This window comes from Drosophila elegans, unplaced genomic scaffold, assembly GCF_018152505.1.
Source record: "Drosophila elegans isolate 14027-0461.03 unplaced genomic scaffold, ASM1815250v1 contig_814, whole genome shotgun sequence".
Lineage (NCBI taxonomy): Eukaryota > Metazoa > Arthropoda > Insecta > Diptera > Drosophilidae > Drosophila > Drosophila elegans.
The window spans coordinates 18,850,874-18,868,254 of NW_024546167.1; the positions used below are offsets into that span (position 1 = coordinate 18,850,874).

General features: G+C 36.9%; 1 protein-coding gene across 1 annotated transcript; it reads right to left on the reverse strand.

Moving 5' to 3' along the window:
* Window positions 1-643: 643 nt before the first annotated feature.
* Window positions 644-1,258, reverse strand: LOC108147860. The gene has a single exon (XM_017274618.1). It carries the CDS (start codon window positions 1,185-1,187, stop codon window positions 699-701), a length of 489 nt encoding a protein of 162 aa, XP_017130107.1. The 5' UTR covers window positions 1,188-1,258; the 3' UTR covers window positions 644-698.
* Window positions 1,259-17,381: the final 16,123 nt, after the last annotated feature.

Sequence of the window (17,381 nt, forward strand, 5' to 3'; positions counted from 1 at the left end):
TTGGAGTTTTCTCTCCTTCTTAAATGCGTAAAGTGTTTCATAATTCAGAGCCGAGGTTTGACTCCAATTCCGACGCGGAATCGGAATCGGAATCAGAATCGTCTTCGGATTCAGATTCCCATTTCCCCTGCCCAATTTCCCACTTGGACCACACGTCGTCAGTGTCGCCAAGTGTTTCTTCGGCTGAATATGATGGTATATGGCATGGTATATGGTATCATCTCGATTAAATCCAGGGGCGCGTTATGTGTGTGGCTTTTATGGGCTACCCATAAAAGAAAACTGAAAAAAAAACTCAACAAAATACGTATTTTCCTTTGTTATTTATTTTTGTTACAGTTTGAGCGCATCTTTTGGACTTTTCCTTCGTTTTTTTATCATCAGGGCGCTGTCTCTAATTGCATAGAACTGCGACCACCCATTCCTATGGACAATATATGGGCATCTCCTCATATTTGGGATGGTTTTGTTTTGATTGCTGCTGGTCGAGATCTGGAAACAACGTTTATGATGATGCGATTCGGTCCATAAACATGCTGGACTTGAGATATGGGAAATCGGTAAATTCATCAACTGCTACGCTTTTCATTTTAGTAAAAAAAATGTTTTACAATTTATTTGAATAACAATAAAATTTCAAAACTGGAAGAAAAAATGTTTTTATTAAATCAAGATGACACAGTTTTCTTTTTATATTTTTATGGTTTTTCATTCTCGGTGAAAAATATAACTATCTGGCGAGGTATATCCTTCCAATTGTTTTTTATTGTATCCCATGTGCTGTTCTTTAGTGTATCCCAAGTGGTTATATTGGGTATGACATTTTGCGACTCAAATGTTTTTAATTTTTCCTCCAGTTTCGGCTGCATTACTTCCTTTACTGTGTTCCAGAATGCTGAACTTCCTTCCTGAATTTTGAGGTTGCTTTCGCAGACTCGAAGTTGTTCTACTTTTTCTTGAAGACTAGTTCTCAAACGATCCGACTCCAAGATATCCGCATTTTTCGATTTGATATCTTCCAGCTCCCTTAACAAATCAGTTTTTTGAGATTCGAGAGTTTGCAATTCCAGTTCTTTAGCTTCAATCATTTTTCCATATTCATTGATTATAGATTGTTGTCTCTCATTAAAACACAAACTTCTGTGTGAGATCAGCAAAAGTACGAAAAATACTATATATTTGTCCATTATTTTTGTTTTGAATTCAGATCAGGAATTTATAGGTTGTTGACGATTTGGCGTACTGAACTAAAATGGACCTAATCTTTATTCAATTCGATTTTTGCTCTTTGTAATCTATGTGAAAGTAGATTGCCTTTAATAGCTGGTTTATATATACGATGATTAAATATTAATAAACAACGTGACTATGTTTTTAGCTAGATTTATAGGTATTAGTTGGTTGTATTTTCGTGTAAGTCTTTAGCCATCCATTTATTTTTATAAACCCAAGTCTGACAACCTTAGACGCTTATCAGCATTAATCACTCTTTGTTTATACTTCAATTTTGTTTCGGGTTTTTAATGGTTCATTTCAATTGGAATTTGATGCTAGATTTCTCGCTCGCTCTGCTCCAAAGTTCAAACATGAGCCGCTAAACATTTCGAAAGAATATGAGGTTTAATTTTCTTTTTTTTATTAGTTTTCGAACTGCAGTTTCTTATCTGACCAGCTGATAACCTTCACGAGTCTGGGCGCAGAACAAAGAAATAATCGAGAGTGAAATTGTAATATTTTCCCCACTCGATTTTGAGGCCCGCACTTTAAGTAACCCTCTGAATGAATCACATTCCCTTGTTCGATTCCCACAATTGGGAAGCTGAAACTGAAAGCAATTTGCGAAATGTGTTGAGAATCTTTTGGGTGATTAGAGAGCCCTGACACCGGGACTCGAATGTCACTGCCAGCCAATTGATTGATATTCGATCGGTATTCTGTACTCTAAGTTCTGAAAAGGGAGCGGAGATATTTACCAAAGTGATAACCTCGGTTCAGGGCCGGATTATGTTGTGATCCGATCGACGTGTGCGCTCATTTTTCCCATCACGTGCCACACGCGACCTAGGTTTTATATTCTGCGACATTTTGTGCAACATGCGGCAACAGCAGCCTCTTGAATTTCAACAGGAAAATGTCGCTTTTTGGGAGGGGCGAAAAACCCGGGAACTGGAGGAGGGTTATGGCTGGAGTATGGGCTTTGGCGGCTCTTCAAAGCAGCTGCAGGATTTTCCTGGCAAGCTAAAAATACGGCAGAGTCTACCAAAGGCTTTCGCCTGTCTGCGGCCACTACTTCTCATACTTTCGCTTTTTCCATTTTCATTTTTTGCCTTTTTTTTGGCATCTCTGCACTGTCTATACGGCAATAAACCAAATTAAACTAACAAATTAGCCTGCTGCAGTGGCACTCAAAATGGTAAACTTATGCCCCGCTCTCAGATTTATGCTTATGTTGATTTTTTACAATGAGATTAAAATTCGCTAATGTGAAAAAAGTGATGAGATAAATAATAATAACATATATATATTTTATATATTTATTATATTTATTTATTTTTTCGGTTTTATTTTTTTCAAAATTAATTTGCATTTCTTATTTCTTTATCACTATTTAATATTTTAACATTGTTTTGCTTACTATTTTACTTACTCTACAATAAGCTCATAAATTCCCTTTCTGGCCAGAATTATCTATTTCTATTCCAACTCAGGTTTTGTGTGACACTTTTCACCCCATTCTCCTCCTTCCTCTTGCTGAAAAACTATACCTATCCCTACCCATATTGTGGAAAGCAATCACAGTTCTCCTCACAACAAATTCTTAACGCAAAACCAATAAACAATTACGCATCCATGATCACCTATGGCACTGTACCATTGTCATTGTCAGGGGATGACCAGTGCCACTCGATTGCCACCCCCTTTTCCACTCCAGAGCCCACTTTTCACAAGGACTTTTCGGTGGAAACCCGGCAATCAGTGGCCATTGAATTGCATTTGCCACTGGCACATCACAGTCCCTTTTGCCGGATTTATGCGTCATTATTTCGTGTAATCCATGTGAAATAGGGGCAATGGACATGCAACCGTAGTTCATTTTGGTTGAAATTTTTGAGTGTTGCGAAAATTGGTGCGCAAGCGTGTGTGCCGGAACCAGAAATGGAATAGGATCGCATTAGCCGGATGTCCGTTATGGTGGCCAGCTGTCTTTGGACACAATTTGCCACCCCCTCAAAAGCATTTTCATTGCCAGTGAAATTGGCAAACAATTCAAATGGAATTTGTACATGCAATTTTCGAAAACAACCTCTCGAGTGGAGGGTAAAAATGTTTGACAACTTGATCACACAACAAAGTTGTTTTGGCGTTTCTCTCCTGGCCACGCCCCCCGCACCGCCAAACGCCCACTTACACTCGACTACAGCACCAACTAACTATACAACAAATCACTCAGCCCCCAAAAGTCAAGACAAGTCAAAGAGTCGAGAGCATGGCATAAATGTTTAACAACCAAACTGCAGTTTAATTGCCCGGCCAAGGCAGAGGAAAAAACAATGTTTATTTTTTCTTCGCTGGCATGGTTTGGAAATGGCTTGGAAATGACAGGCAATGCCGGCGGAAGAAGAATAGCAAAAATAAAATGTGACCCAAACAGCAATCTGGCAGATAGGCTCGTAAAACGAGCGGCGGTGCCAACTAAAAGACAAAAAATAAAAATGAGTTGGAAAAAAATGAAAGGTTTTTCTGTGGTCGAATCTGAAAATATGAAAACAACAACGCAAAAACAAATTATGAAGTAAACAAAGCTGGGTACATGTCATACACTCCAGCTCGTTACAGTGTCCTCCGATTAACAGGCAATTAACCAATTAAAATGTTGAAAAAGAGTTGTGCAGATTGCAGCTATTCAAATTATATGATAGCCAATTTAAAATACATTCAAACAGGCAGGGAAATTGTGGGAGTACAGCTCTACTTTGAAATAGTTTTATAACCATACTATAACAGATGGTATATTAAAGAATAGCCAATTACATGATAGCCAATTTAAAGTACTTTTAAATAGCTGGAGAATTGATAGAAGAGTGGGTCTACTTTGAAGTAGTTTTATAACCAAGTGTTATTAAAAAATAGACTACATTTTACAGAAGAAAGGATTTGTTTATAATCTTTAAACCTTTAACCTTTAAACTCGTAATGTCATCGAAAAACAAAAAATATTTCAGAATAGAATTTATATAAAAGGAATTTTATTTTTATTCCGAAACATTTTAAAACTTTTTTTTTCATTGGTAAATCCTTAAGTCATTTTAAATGCATTATAGCACTTACAAATATTAAACAGAAAAGTGACCAAAATGCATTTAAAAATATTGTACTAAATCTGGATATTTTTATGGAACTTCATGCTTTGTTAATACATTATTTTAACCCACTGTGCCTTTGGTCCCCCCTGCAAACATTGGATGGCTGCTTGGAGGAGATGCAACATGTGTTCCGGGAATGAGCCGCGTGCCGTTTTATACACGTTATGCTATAAATTTTATTGTTGTATGCGTGTTCTGCCGTAGTTCCCGGTTCCCAGTTTTGAGTTCCCAGTTCCCAGTGTGTTTGTATAAGTTGCATGCATCAGGCCTTTCCGGCCTTCTTTTGAAGCGCCTCACCACATCCACATCCACATATTCCATCCAGAGAACAGAAAACAGCGAAACAGTCAAAGGGCAACCGATCGTAAAGCAGCTGACATTTATGATAGATGCAGCGGATAGACATGGTCATATGCCGCCTGGTTAAATGGGCCTCTTTTGCTTTTCGTTTGGTGTCTTTACAGCATCGATGGCCAGGAATTCCATAACCACAGCCATAGCATTTGGGATTATTTGTCGCCAGCTTAGATGCATTTTTCATCGTACTCTGCGGTGGCAGCAGTTGCTCCAGTTGATGTTGCCTCTTGTGTCGCCCACACAAACTCGCAATTACGTTGTTTATTCTAGACGACAAGGGCTAAAATGCATGCTAGAAATAAAAACATGCCAAAGGAGCTCGGCAGCAGCAGCAGCATCATTATCATCGTCATCCTTTTGTCATCGCATGCAAACATCCCGACATGGTTCACAAATTGTAAGAATCAAACGGCAAATAATGCAGACAACTACATAATGACAACGGAAAACACAAAACCGAGAAAAACTAACTTAGAAGTCAGTTGACATAGGCGACGGTTTGATGGTCTCTTATGCGAATAACAATAGAATGTTCAACAAGTTAAAAAACAAATATATTAAATTGTTTACAAAATATGTTTAGTAAATTTTTTACAAAATAAATTTGTTGTATACCACATTTTCAATGCATAACTCAATTTGATATTTTTTAAGCACTGTTTTCATAACAGTTTGTTACATCAGATATAAGTTTTCAGTTCAGCGGATAATTAAAAAATTAAGTCTTTTTTTAGGAGTATTTTGCCTTATGCTTTTTCACTCAAAATTTTAAAGCTAAAAATTTTGCTTTATTTGTTTGAAAATGCTCTTTACTTATTAATTTTAATTAAATGCATATATGTTTTTAAAATTTTCAAAATAATATATTTTATACAAAAACCTTTTAGAAACATACCTTCCCCGTATCCAAGCCCAAATACCCTTCCAATATTTTAGCAGGTCCTTATCTAAGGATCCCACGGAAGTCAGCACGACAATGCCTTGTGCCATTTTCCGCTCACAACTCCGCCTTTTTCTTCTCCTCTGTCAGCTGCTTGTTTTTTATTTGTGCATATTTGTGCAGAAAATGAAGAAATAATTTGAAAATACACAAGCACATGAATGCATGACTATGACTACATATAAACATGGCAGGATTTCCAGGGCTAGTCGTGTGGTGTGAACACAATGGCGCCAAATTATTTAATACTTCAAATGTCTGTCCCTGTTACTTCGTTTTATACATTTTTTTTTTGGCTTGGCCAAACGATGGCAAACATTTGACAATCATCATTTTTCGGAGTGCAATTTGGTTTTGCTCTCGGCTCGAGTCCAACATTTAATGAAGCCTCATTTTGGCTGCTTTTGTCCGAATGTGGAATGCAAAAATGTTTTCCCCCGAAATGGGAATTTTCTTCGAATGATTTCCGTAATATGTTGCACTCATATGCCGCCAGCAAAATTGTCTGGCGAAGTCAAATCAAATGGTAAAAGCAAAAAAGGAAGAAGGAAGCCTCCAATGTCCCCAACTTTTCACTCCACTGATTTACTCCGGCAAAGTCAGCAAATTCCTGCATCATTAAGTGCCAGCAAAGTGCAACGTGCAGTCGCAGCACAATTCAACTTTAACAAGCAATTAAATCGAAACAAAAAGAAGGTTTTCAAGGGGTTGCAAAGCGGGAAATGTCACCGATGGAGGGTTGCAGTGAGATGAATTCTATTTGACATTGATTTATTCGAACAATTACATAGCTACGTAAATTTTATAATTATTGTCCATGTAAACAAGCAAACTGAAAAAGGTGAGAAATGTGGAATATGGAAAAGAGAGTCAGTGACAGCTGCTAAAAAAAAAGCGGAGACAAAAAGAAATGAAGGGCTAACACAAAACCCATGGCGCCTTGCCTTTGCTCGAAATAATTACTTTTCCAAAGTGAATCCCCACCCCTTTCAATTGCCACCCCCTCTTGAAATAGCAGCACCACCCCTTTCCGCCTGCATACATATGTCGTCTCGTTGCGATTTTAATTTTGAAATTTATGCTAACAGCAGTTGAGAAACTGCCTCAGCTCCCAGGGCAAACAAGTGGAAAGTAAAGTTGGGTGTATTGGACTGGGAAATACCCTTCGAGATTAATTTACAAAAAATTTGAGCCAAGTTTTAAACTTTTTTACAGTAACAAGATCGTTGCACTGATAAACTCACAATATTTTTAAAACAAATACTCTATTTTCAAAAGTAACTATAGTAAATAGTATGACATTGATTACTTTAAATAAAATATTAGATAATGGGGAAAAGCCAAAATAAATTCTAGGTTTTACTTCCTTTAAGTTCTTTCACGTATAACTATTTATTCGATAAAAAAGTGAAGATGTACAAAATATGCAATTTGTTTATAAAATTTTATTTAGTAAAGAAGAAATCTTTTTATTATTCTGTTTATAAAGTTTTCCATTGGTAATATCAATTTTAATCAGTATGCCTTTGATAACTTTAAATAAAATAAAAGGACAAACCAATACAAATTCTAGCTACATTTTGATTTATTTTTATTTTAATATTTCAAAACCGATATTCCTTACCCACTAAAGGGTACCCAAACGCAGGATAAATCGCATGCAGTGGCAACATCGCAGTTGAAGCAGCAGGTTGCCAAGGGGCTGTCCTTTTTGGGTGGTGGTTGGGTGGCTGGATGTCCACAAGGCCGTAGAGTGGGTGGATGTGAATGGGTGGGTTAAAGCAAATGAGGCAACCGTATGACATTATTTGTGCAGCACTTTTTGCCATTCACCATTCACCATTCACCGTTCACCACCGCACTGAGTTTCCTTTCGTTTTCTGCCTTTTATTTTTTTGCCAAACAGGCTACGCCGAGTGGCTTCATCAATGGACCGTCGTCATCGTCGTCATCGTCATCGGTGTCCTGTTCATCAGCCTCATCAACGCAAAGTAAATATTTGCATAATGTGCAGCTGTGTGTGCCACCCAACACTCCCCCTTTTAAACTGCAAACTGTAATTTGTGGGTGGCAATCGGGCGACAGCGGCACTTGGCATGTTTAATGTTTACTTTACAAAATGCAATAACAGAGACTGCAAACCAAACTGCGAGGGGAAAAGGGGCCAAGACCATGATAAACAAAACAGCATTTGGTTAGCCTCAAAAAGCAGAACCCCATACCTTACCCACAGTAAACCATTAATTGAAAAGTCTTTTGCAGGGCTCATTTGAGTGGATAACAATATGATCAATAATTATTCAGAAACGATCTTCCGAAACCCGACTCAAAATTGAAACTCATCATCTCGGGAACAAGGCGACGTGATGTCATGGAAGAGGTTAATCCTGTAGAGTGCCTTTCAGTGCCTTTTTTTAAGTGCATCCAGCGGCGAGCGATGAATCATCATCAATGGAACCGATGATTGAAAGATGGGTTCTGAAATTTGGTTTGGGGAAAGGCAGATATTTGTTACCATTTGGCTTATTGTCCAAAATGAGAAACATTACGGGGAACACTTTTAACGAACATGATAGCATGATCTATTGCAGACGTGTTCAGCAAAAGATTACAAACTGCTTTTAAAGTGGGCATATTTGGGATTATGAGAAGTTCAAATTAAAGTGGGAATTTTTTTTTGTGAATTAATAAAAAAATAATGAAATAGAACGAGTTTTATATAAATAAAGTACCATCATATCAATGGCAGACAATAGAACATTTCATTTCCTAGAAATTAACTAGGAATTGTAAGTTAAAAAAGTATTGTTTTGGTTTTTATAAGCCTGTAACTGAATAAAAAGTTTGAATGTCTTTCCACCAAGATATATGGTAGTACACAGGCCTTTAGAAATTCCTTTGATTTTTAAATGGATAAATTGTTTAATGTCTTAAAATTAATATGTAAAACCAAATAATAGCCTTTGATTTTCCCACAAACATTAATGTCTTATCTTAATTGTTAAGTGTCTTAATATTATTATGTGCCAGCAATGGATATATTACCAAGTTTATTTCACCATGATATAAATATAATAATATAAAACCATTATCGTGTGGCTATCAACTCCCAGTGGAACTCCTGAACAAACCATATGTACCACTTTTCACATTTGTCAACTGCAGACCACCTACTCGAGCAGCTGTCGCAGGATCTCGAGTGATTGGGAACTGAAACTAGTGTCGAAACCATATCGAAAACCCAGGGACACGCCCCCTTTTCGAGTCGCAGAACTGGCAAAGGCACTTCAGCATTCGTCACGTGTGATGCGAACTTATGTAAATAGACGAAGACGATGAAGGGTGAGTGAAATTGATAGTTGGTGAATGCAATCGACACGCTGTTGCTAATTAAAATGGATGATCGATCGAAAGAGAAATGGGGAGGGTGCCATTAAGAGCAAAAAACAGCCCTTGAGAACCAGTTCTGAGTCCCAAATAGGGTGCCAAAAATAACGGCTGGTATTATCCTTAAGCCGACTTACCAACACCTTTTTCCAAGCTCAGCTCAAAACTATCCGCATTTCTTATAGGGAAATTCATTGGAGATACAAAAATGTAGGGCCTGAAGAACACGCAAATCTCTTGCGACAACATAAATAGAAACATGATTTAAGAGTTGCGCGGGATCAGCATCAAAATTACAGCTGGGATTACAACGCGGGATGCTGAGTTCCGAAATCGCCACGGGTGGTTCGTTTTTCAATTTTTTTAGCATTTTTTTCGGGGGTTGTTCAATGTTGATTAGCCTTCTGCGCACAGCGGAAATGGGTTGGCATATAGTGTCCCATTTCTAAGCGTACAACCATTTTTTATGAAGCACACACATACATCCCATAAATTATGGCACCGAATTGGGTCCAAATTCTTTTGTTGCGATCCATGTAATTTGGTTTTGGCAAGGACGCCGTCGGGGGTTCATAATCGTAATCAGGGAATAACAAACTGCGCAGGATAATTGCATTCGAGGAGTTGTGTAAACTGTGTTTGCCTGGAAACAATGGCCAAAGGTTGATTTTTCCAGTGGGTGATCCCTCGAAACAAGTTCGAAAAATATAGGAATTTAAGCGTTTATAATTTGTTAAAAAATATTATCTTTCTGGGTGTAACATGAGGGTGGAATAAAGTCTGTTATACACCTTTTTAAAAACCTATTCAAAATTATCTCTAAAATTACTTTTAATTTTTATGATATCTGAAACTACTTACTTTTGAAATCTTCTAATGCTTCTAATGATATTTACATTACGTTTCGCCAACTCTTATTGTTATTACTCCTTGCAACCATAACTAATAAGGAAACCTTATAAATATAGGGAGTAAACTTTAAAATTAGCCCAGCCCGACCCCAAAAACTAATTGCATTAAAATGTCAATATACAAACGCGACTGACTGTTTACGGTTGAGATTTTGGAGTGAGTGCGAGTGCTTTCGTGAATCCGTGTGAGTAGTGTGAGTGCTTATGAGTGCGCACGCCGCACTACTTAAGATTACACAACAACAAAAATTTCGAAAAGTACTTAAAGTTTTTATTTATTTTGCGTCTCTCCGCTCGACACGCAAACATACTATAAAACCGAAAAACGAGAGAAGAAAAATAATAAAATTGATGAAAGCAGCGCCCAGAGAAAAACAGAAATTAATTCACTTGCCACCCACTTCGACGCTTGGCGCGCTTCCCAAAAATGTTTTCTTTTACGTTTTCGGGAAAACTTCATTCGCTGCGTCTCGTTTCTATTTGCATTCGCCCAAAGTGAAAATGGTTTTTACTGGTTTTTTTTCAGGAATTTTCGTTTTATGATTTATGCCACGATATCTAGCCAGACCGATCGCCCCAAAGCGGCACATTAGCATGGTTCAGCCCCTTGGAAAAAGGGCCTTTGAAGTGCTACTCTCCCTTCCTCGTCTGTTTTTCTCCACTCAACGACGTGCTAATTTGGCAAAATAATAAAACAAACAATTAAAAATACATTCGAGTGTCAATTGCAGTGTAGTTTTCTGCGTTGCATCTGTTTGGGCCAGAAACATCAACGTGAATATCTGAAATTTATGGTCGAATGCTGAAAGGCTTTAATGGCACCTTTTTGGCTTGCATTTCGTTGCGTAATCGATCATTATGGGAAAGCTAACATGAAAGCTAATAGAGAGTTTGTTATATTTTGGGAGATTTTTAAGTGCATTTGTTAGTTTAATGCTCTGGCTTGTTTTTGTGAATAATAAATAAAATAAATACATGAAAACCATATCTGAACGTTGAAAACTATTTAAAAAAGTAGATGTAAAATGCATGACGTTCAAATTAAATAGAAACATACAATTTTTGTTTATTATTATATGGTTTTACATTTTATACATTTTCGTAATTTCTGTAGGTACTTGTACCTTTTGTAATCTATGTCAGTTCAGTCTATCGAATAAACATTAAATAAAAAACCAAATTGAACGGTTAGACATTATATTTATAAATTGAGCTTTAAAAATCATAACTTGCCTTTCTTTTTGGTTGTTTGGAGTGGTGGCTTTTGATAGTTTCCCTATAAATGTTTAATATTCTATATTTTTATTAAATTTTTGCCTTTAATCAACCGCAATCAAATTATTAGATACGCAATTTCGACTTTAGTGAAGTTGCCGCCAAAGCCTTGATCTGTCAGCTTATAAAGCCTGCCATATCGGCCTGGAGCAACTGATTAGGGCCCAACTTGCTGTAGGGAGACCCCTCCGAAAACCCACCATAAACAATGCAAATGTGGGACTGACTGGTCTCACCCACTCGCACAGCACACTGTGTCCAAAAATTTAATTTATGCGCCGGCAATTAAACATGCATCATTTACGTTCGCATCTGAACGCGAGCGACATCGACATGATTCGACGTTCAACATTCGCCGGCGACAGCGGAGGCGGCAACATCGACACGAGCTCCTCCCTATCAACTGCACTGAGCGAAAAAATGTTGTTATTAAAAAAAAAAAAACTTAAACTCGAAGCATTTGGTACCAAATTTTATTTTTCCTATAAATAAATAAATAAATGATGTTATAACAAATAAGAATTCAAATCAAACCTTGTATACATTTTTTTTAATAAATAAAAGTATAATTTAAAAAAAAATATGTTTGTAATGTTTAAGACCTTTTAGTTTTCACATTTTTATCGAGTAAAAGCAAAGTCAATTTAGATAAAATAATAATTATATGTTTAGAATGTACTATGGCAATATCATTTAAAAATATTTTTATATATGTTGAAACTTAAATTTTATATTAAACTCTTTTATAATTGTTACATTTTTCTTCACAGTGCATTATCCCCAACAGTACCCTGCATTCAAGTCCATAGATCTGTCAACACTTGGCGCATTGGAGAGTGGAAAAAGGGACTGGAACTGGGAAAAGAGGGCGAAATAGTGGGCTCCACATGACATCTTGGCATTGTCCATTCGCCAACGCCCCATCATTTGTCAATATTAACTTTAATTAGCAAAATTTCCGTTCTTGTGGCTTCTTCGTTTTATATTCAGTGCCCCGTTTAAGTTGACATAGTCTGCGCTTCTTCTTAATATTCTAATGAATCACAATTTGTTTTATTCGATTGGGCAGCATTTATTTCATTGCCCAAGCTGCACAGATCGTTTGTATTCATTGCCATGGGGGAAGTTCATAATTTGTGGGTGGGAAAAGTCGGTTTTTTATGGAAACACCCTGAATGCGGTTAATTGGGTAACTTGTATCTAATGTACATTATTGAATTTAGAAGTTGTTATAGTAAGTTAATTTGTTAGACATTAGGCATGATCAATTCTTACATGTAATAAAAAAATGTCAAGAGCTTATATTTTAAAAATACGTTATTTTATTTAGGTTTTATTTAAGAAGTTAAGAAAGCATAAAAAAAAAATAATATTGTACCTTAACTCTTCCCACACTTGTTGCATGTTATTGAAATACCCATAAAATGATGTTTTTTAATAGAAAATCTCCAGAGATGCCTTTTACTTGTTGAACAGGCAGTCTTTAGCGGATTTCTCTGTTCGCTTTTTTCCCGATTCCGTGAAAGCACATCAAATGTGTAACCAAAACAGGAGAAACGGCAGCGGCAGTCGAAGAACGTGCAAAATCTGAAATGAATTGGTAATTTATTATGCAATGTCATGGCTTTCATGTGGGCAAGAACACAAAACACAGAGGAGGAATGGAAAGCTGGTGGGCTAATTAATGACCAAATGGATCTGGTCATGTCAGCGCTTATCGTCGGCGTCCGGTATCGACAACATTTGCCAAATTAATGCAAATCATGCAAACACCAGAAGATCCAACCAGGATGATGCCCGTGATGATGCCCATGATGATGACGATGATGATGATGCAGTGGGTCCGGTATCAATACGCGCCTAATGAGTCAAGTGGCCGAAAAGGATTTTCGGTGGGTGCGGATGCGGTTTTGTATCTTTGTATCTCTGTATCTGTAGCTCTGTGTCTGTCTGCCAATGTCTAAATCCCCCAAGCCAGATAAATTGTATTTTGAGGGCATTACTGTGGCAAATGAATGAATCACATGCCTTGGCATCCGCACATCCACAATAGCCGTATAGCAATATGTTGACAATGACAATGAGTTTGGGGTCAAGACGGGGTGTTAAGATAAGATGGTATTCCAATACCTGTAGCTGCTTTCCATATCGCAGATGAGTGGACCACCGCACAATGGCCAGCAACAAATACACCATTTCGCCATTTGCCCTTATCAATTCATCCAATCATCCATCATCATCATCATCGAAGGATGGGGCCCAGTCTGAATCGCTCTTTAATTGATCGATTCAAGGGAAGTCAGAGGATCTCATGTGGATTTATTTAAAAATAGTAAAATTTGGAAAAGATGATATGTAAATAACGAATTTCACTTCCTTTACTAAAATAGTTTATTTATCCCACAATCTGATTTTATGTATTTATAGACAATATGAAACATAAATAAACAACTTTTAGCTAATCTTATATTTTCTTGTATATTATATCGGTTTTAAAAATCTATTTTACTTTATTTTTATATTTTTAAGATTTAACTAAAGTCGAAGAGGTCATAAGAAATATAACAATTAATATAAGTCAAAGTCTAAAGAACTTGTTTGACTTGACAAAACAAAGTACGAATTCAGGTCATTGCAAGGCTTTCAGTTAAGCCAAATTGCAGCTTGTTCAAGTCAGCATCCGCAGATAAGACAATATGCATACAACTCAGGCCAATACAAAACTGCAACCGCAATATCTTTAGCCAGAAAACACAGTCCATTCATAAAGGCGACATCACAAAGGGAGATTTGCCCTTTTGTGAAAGTGTGAAATATTTGCGTGAGATGCCCAATGAATATCTCTCTTTTCCGTCGCATTGCGGGTATGGTATATGTATATTTTAGTCTTTTGTATTTTCGTATTTTCGAATCGCCAGGCCTTTCTGGCTTTCTGGTGAAATGGCCTGACACTTGACGTGGCCAAACATGAGACACCGGGCGAAAAAGAGGATGGGAATCGTTGAGTTACGCGCATCCAATGGCCATAAATAAATGCGAAATGCATTAAATGCCGCGCACACACAACAACAGCAACAGAAACAGCAACAACAACAATCAACGGGAACAACAACAACTTCGGCTCGATTCCCGCATCGCACGTCTTAGTAATTAATTAAAGCATTAAGTGCTAATTTTACGACAACTCGATTTGTGCGTTGGCCCCCTTGCAATCCGCAGTTCGCAATTCGCAATTTGCATGCTGCCATCTCACCATCGCCATCTCTCGACATCTCGCCATCGGAATTTGGCAGCCGCTAACAAAAAACAAAAAACAAATGTATATAAAATAAAATAAAACGTTGAAAAGGAAGCAAAAGTGTCGTCTGGTTTGCCTTTTGGTAATGGGAGCGTGACTCACGCTAGAAATTGATTGGCATTTCACAAGAACAAAAGCGACAGGTGCTTAATAGGCCGCACACAAATCCATTTTAGTTTTATATAAAATTCCAGGTAAGAATGTTCTTAAAGAAAATTAAAGCATAAGAAATGTAATCGTTGTTTAAAACTTTAACCTATTTGTTTTCTGAAATTAGGTTTGTGAGTCTTTTTTTATATTAGTATTGAGTTTTACTGAATTCTTTTTAAACAAATTTTTACTTGATATTTTTTGTTATATCCCTATTAATTTTCACCATTGAATAATATTATTTTAATGAAGAGTTTTACTGAATTGAGTCTTCTGACTATCTTGATTATCCTTCCTGGTAACCAATATTACATACTTTAAAGCAATTATACACAGTTTCTGGGGTATTTGCGTTAGCTTGAACATCACTTTGGGTCTCACGTTTCCATCTCCATAAAATCGCTGCACCTTGGCTCTTTTCCCCCGGAGATTTCCTGGACAGTGTCGACTGTCAAACGTCAAACGTGGAGTCGCCTGTCAGCCAGACAGTCGTCAGATGAAAATGAAGATGAGGACGAAGACGAAGACGAGGACCAAGATGTGGCTGAAACAAGTTGGCCCATGCCAATGAGACGATCTCCCCAAAGGCAATAATAACAGAAACAGAAACAGAAACACAACAACAACTGTTCAACTTTTCAACTGTCGCCAAGATTTTCATCAGTGCCTTGGGTTTTCCACTCGCAACACACACACACACACACACACACACACTTCCCAATTTTCCCTGCATCTTCACCAAATCGCTTGCAGTTTGCAGTTCATATTTTCACTGGCCTTTTGTTTGCTTTGATGTTATTTTTAAAAATGCGGGGAAGTCGAGGGGTTGAGACCACATACTATACAACATAAAAATGCTCATTTGTTGTTGCTGTCACAGGGACAGAGACTCCCTTGTAATTAATCATATGCATTTGCTTTCATTAGCAAGTCAACAAGAAAAGATACTCTTCGGCGCATCTTACAGATGCGTTGATGGCCTATCGAGGAAAAACGCATTTTCAGATATGGGAAATAGGTTAAACAATGCTTAAGAAAAGATGAGTGGGAAATCTGGTTTATAAATAAACAAGTCAATGAGGAAATTCATAAAAATATCATTATATAAATATTAACTGTGATTAAAATCGATTTATATATTACAGTTGTAGCGCAAATATAAAATTAATTTTTAATTTTTGTCAGTATCTATAATGTGTTAAATATTTAAGATCCCTGTGTCAATCAACTTGTCTTGTTTATGCTTTTTCCATACAACATTTAATCTTTGCTCTCAAAGTTAATTTTAGATAGAGACATCTCTCGATAAAGCATCGTTTTATTTTCGTTCCTTATTTGGCTGCCACAACAAATGCGAGTTCTTAGTCATCGGTTAAACACAATGGATTAGGCATAGATAGAAGAAATAATGAGTGGAAATTTATCAGTTGGCCCCTAAGCTTTGTGCACTTATAGTTGGCCATTAAGGGATTACACAAACGTTGGCCAAAGTTCCTCAATCTCCTCGTTTACTATATATCCTATAGTTGATCGGGGGGATTATTATTTCCAGTTGGCGAGGAGGGTGAAAAAGATCGGAATCATTTGCTTGAATGATCACTGGAGTCGAACAAAACCACAAAATCGGTAAAAGATTTCACAAAGGTGGCAGCCATAAATTTCGCATTTTGCATACGCAATTCAGGTAGATTCAGCCATTAAATTTGTAGCACAATTGCTGGCAAAAATGTCTATAATTACGGCAATGGCCATGGAAACGGCACCCTTGACTGCATTTCCGATTGTTCAGGATGTTCGGGACATGAGAAGAGTGTTGGCAAATAATTGGTTATGGGTGATGGTACGAAATATGCAGGCTACGCCGGGAAAAATCCGAAAAACAATTGAAATGAAATACTCTCGAGTTGGAGGGGGGGAAAAATCGCTTTGATTTCCCAGTAGTTATCTACGCATTTCTCCATTCTGACGTCTGTCAGCCGCATTTTATATGGCCCGAAGTGTGTGCGTGAGAGTTTTGTTCAATCAATGCTTGTAAATTCTGCCTACAAATCACATAAATCCTGTCCGTTGGAATAGAAACTCGTCTGAGTTATGAATTCAATAAATAACAAACGGAATTTCGAGAGCTTCGTTTACCTGTTGAAAATCGAAGTTGCAATAAATAATTATATCAATTTTTGGAGTTTTGAATAATTTTTATTGCTAGGAAATGTTGGGGATGTATGCAAACAGAATAATAATGCATTTTATTGAAAACTTGATTTATTAAGAAATCACTTTTTAAATAGCTTAATAAATGCATTACCCACATAAATTCAAGTGCAAATACTAATACTAATCAAAGTACAAAATAAAGTAAATATAAAAAGTATATACTATTTATAACTTTCATTTTATTTCATTCACATATATTTAACATATTTTTTTTAAATACAATTACAATCCATCACCCGTTGAACTTTGTTTCTTTCCCCTATAAAATCATCATCTCCGCACTTCCTTCTTCTCAATTCGTCTCAATTGACGGTTATGCACTTCCTTATGCAAATGAAGTTCAGCTTTGGGTTGATTGCCATCGCAGATCATTAATATTAATTCCGGATATGCCACACAAAATCTTTGTAAGTATAATTAACCGCAAATGCAGAGCCAATCCCAAAAAAGCATCAGCACATACAATTTCCAGTGACATCGAACAA

Coding starts and splice junctions, on each gene's coding strand:
- LOC108147860 (XM_017274618.1), bottom strand. CDS start 1,187: ATGGACAAATATATAGTATTTTTCGTACTTTTGCTGATCTCACACAGA.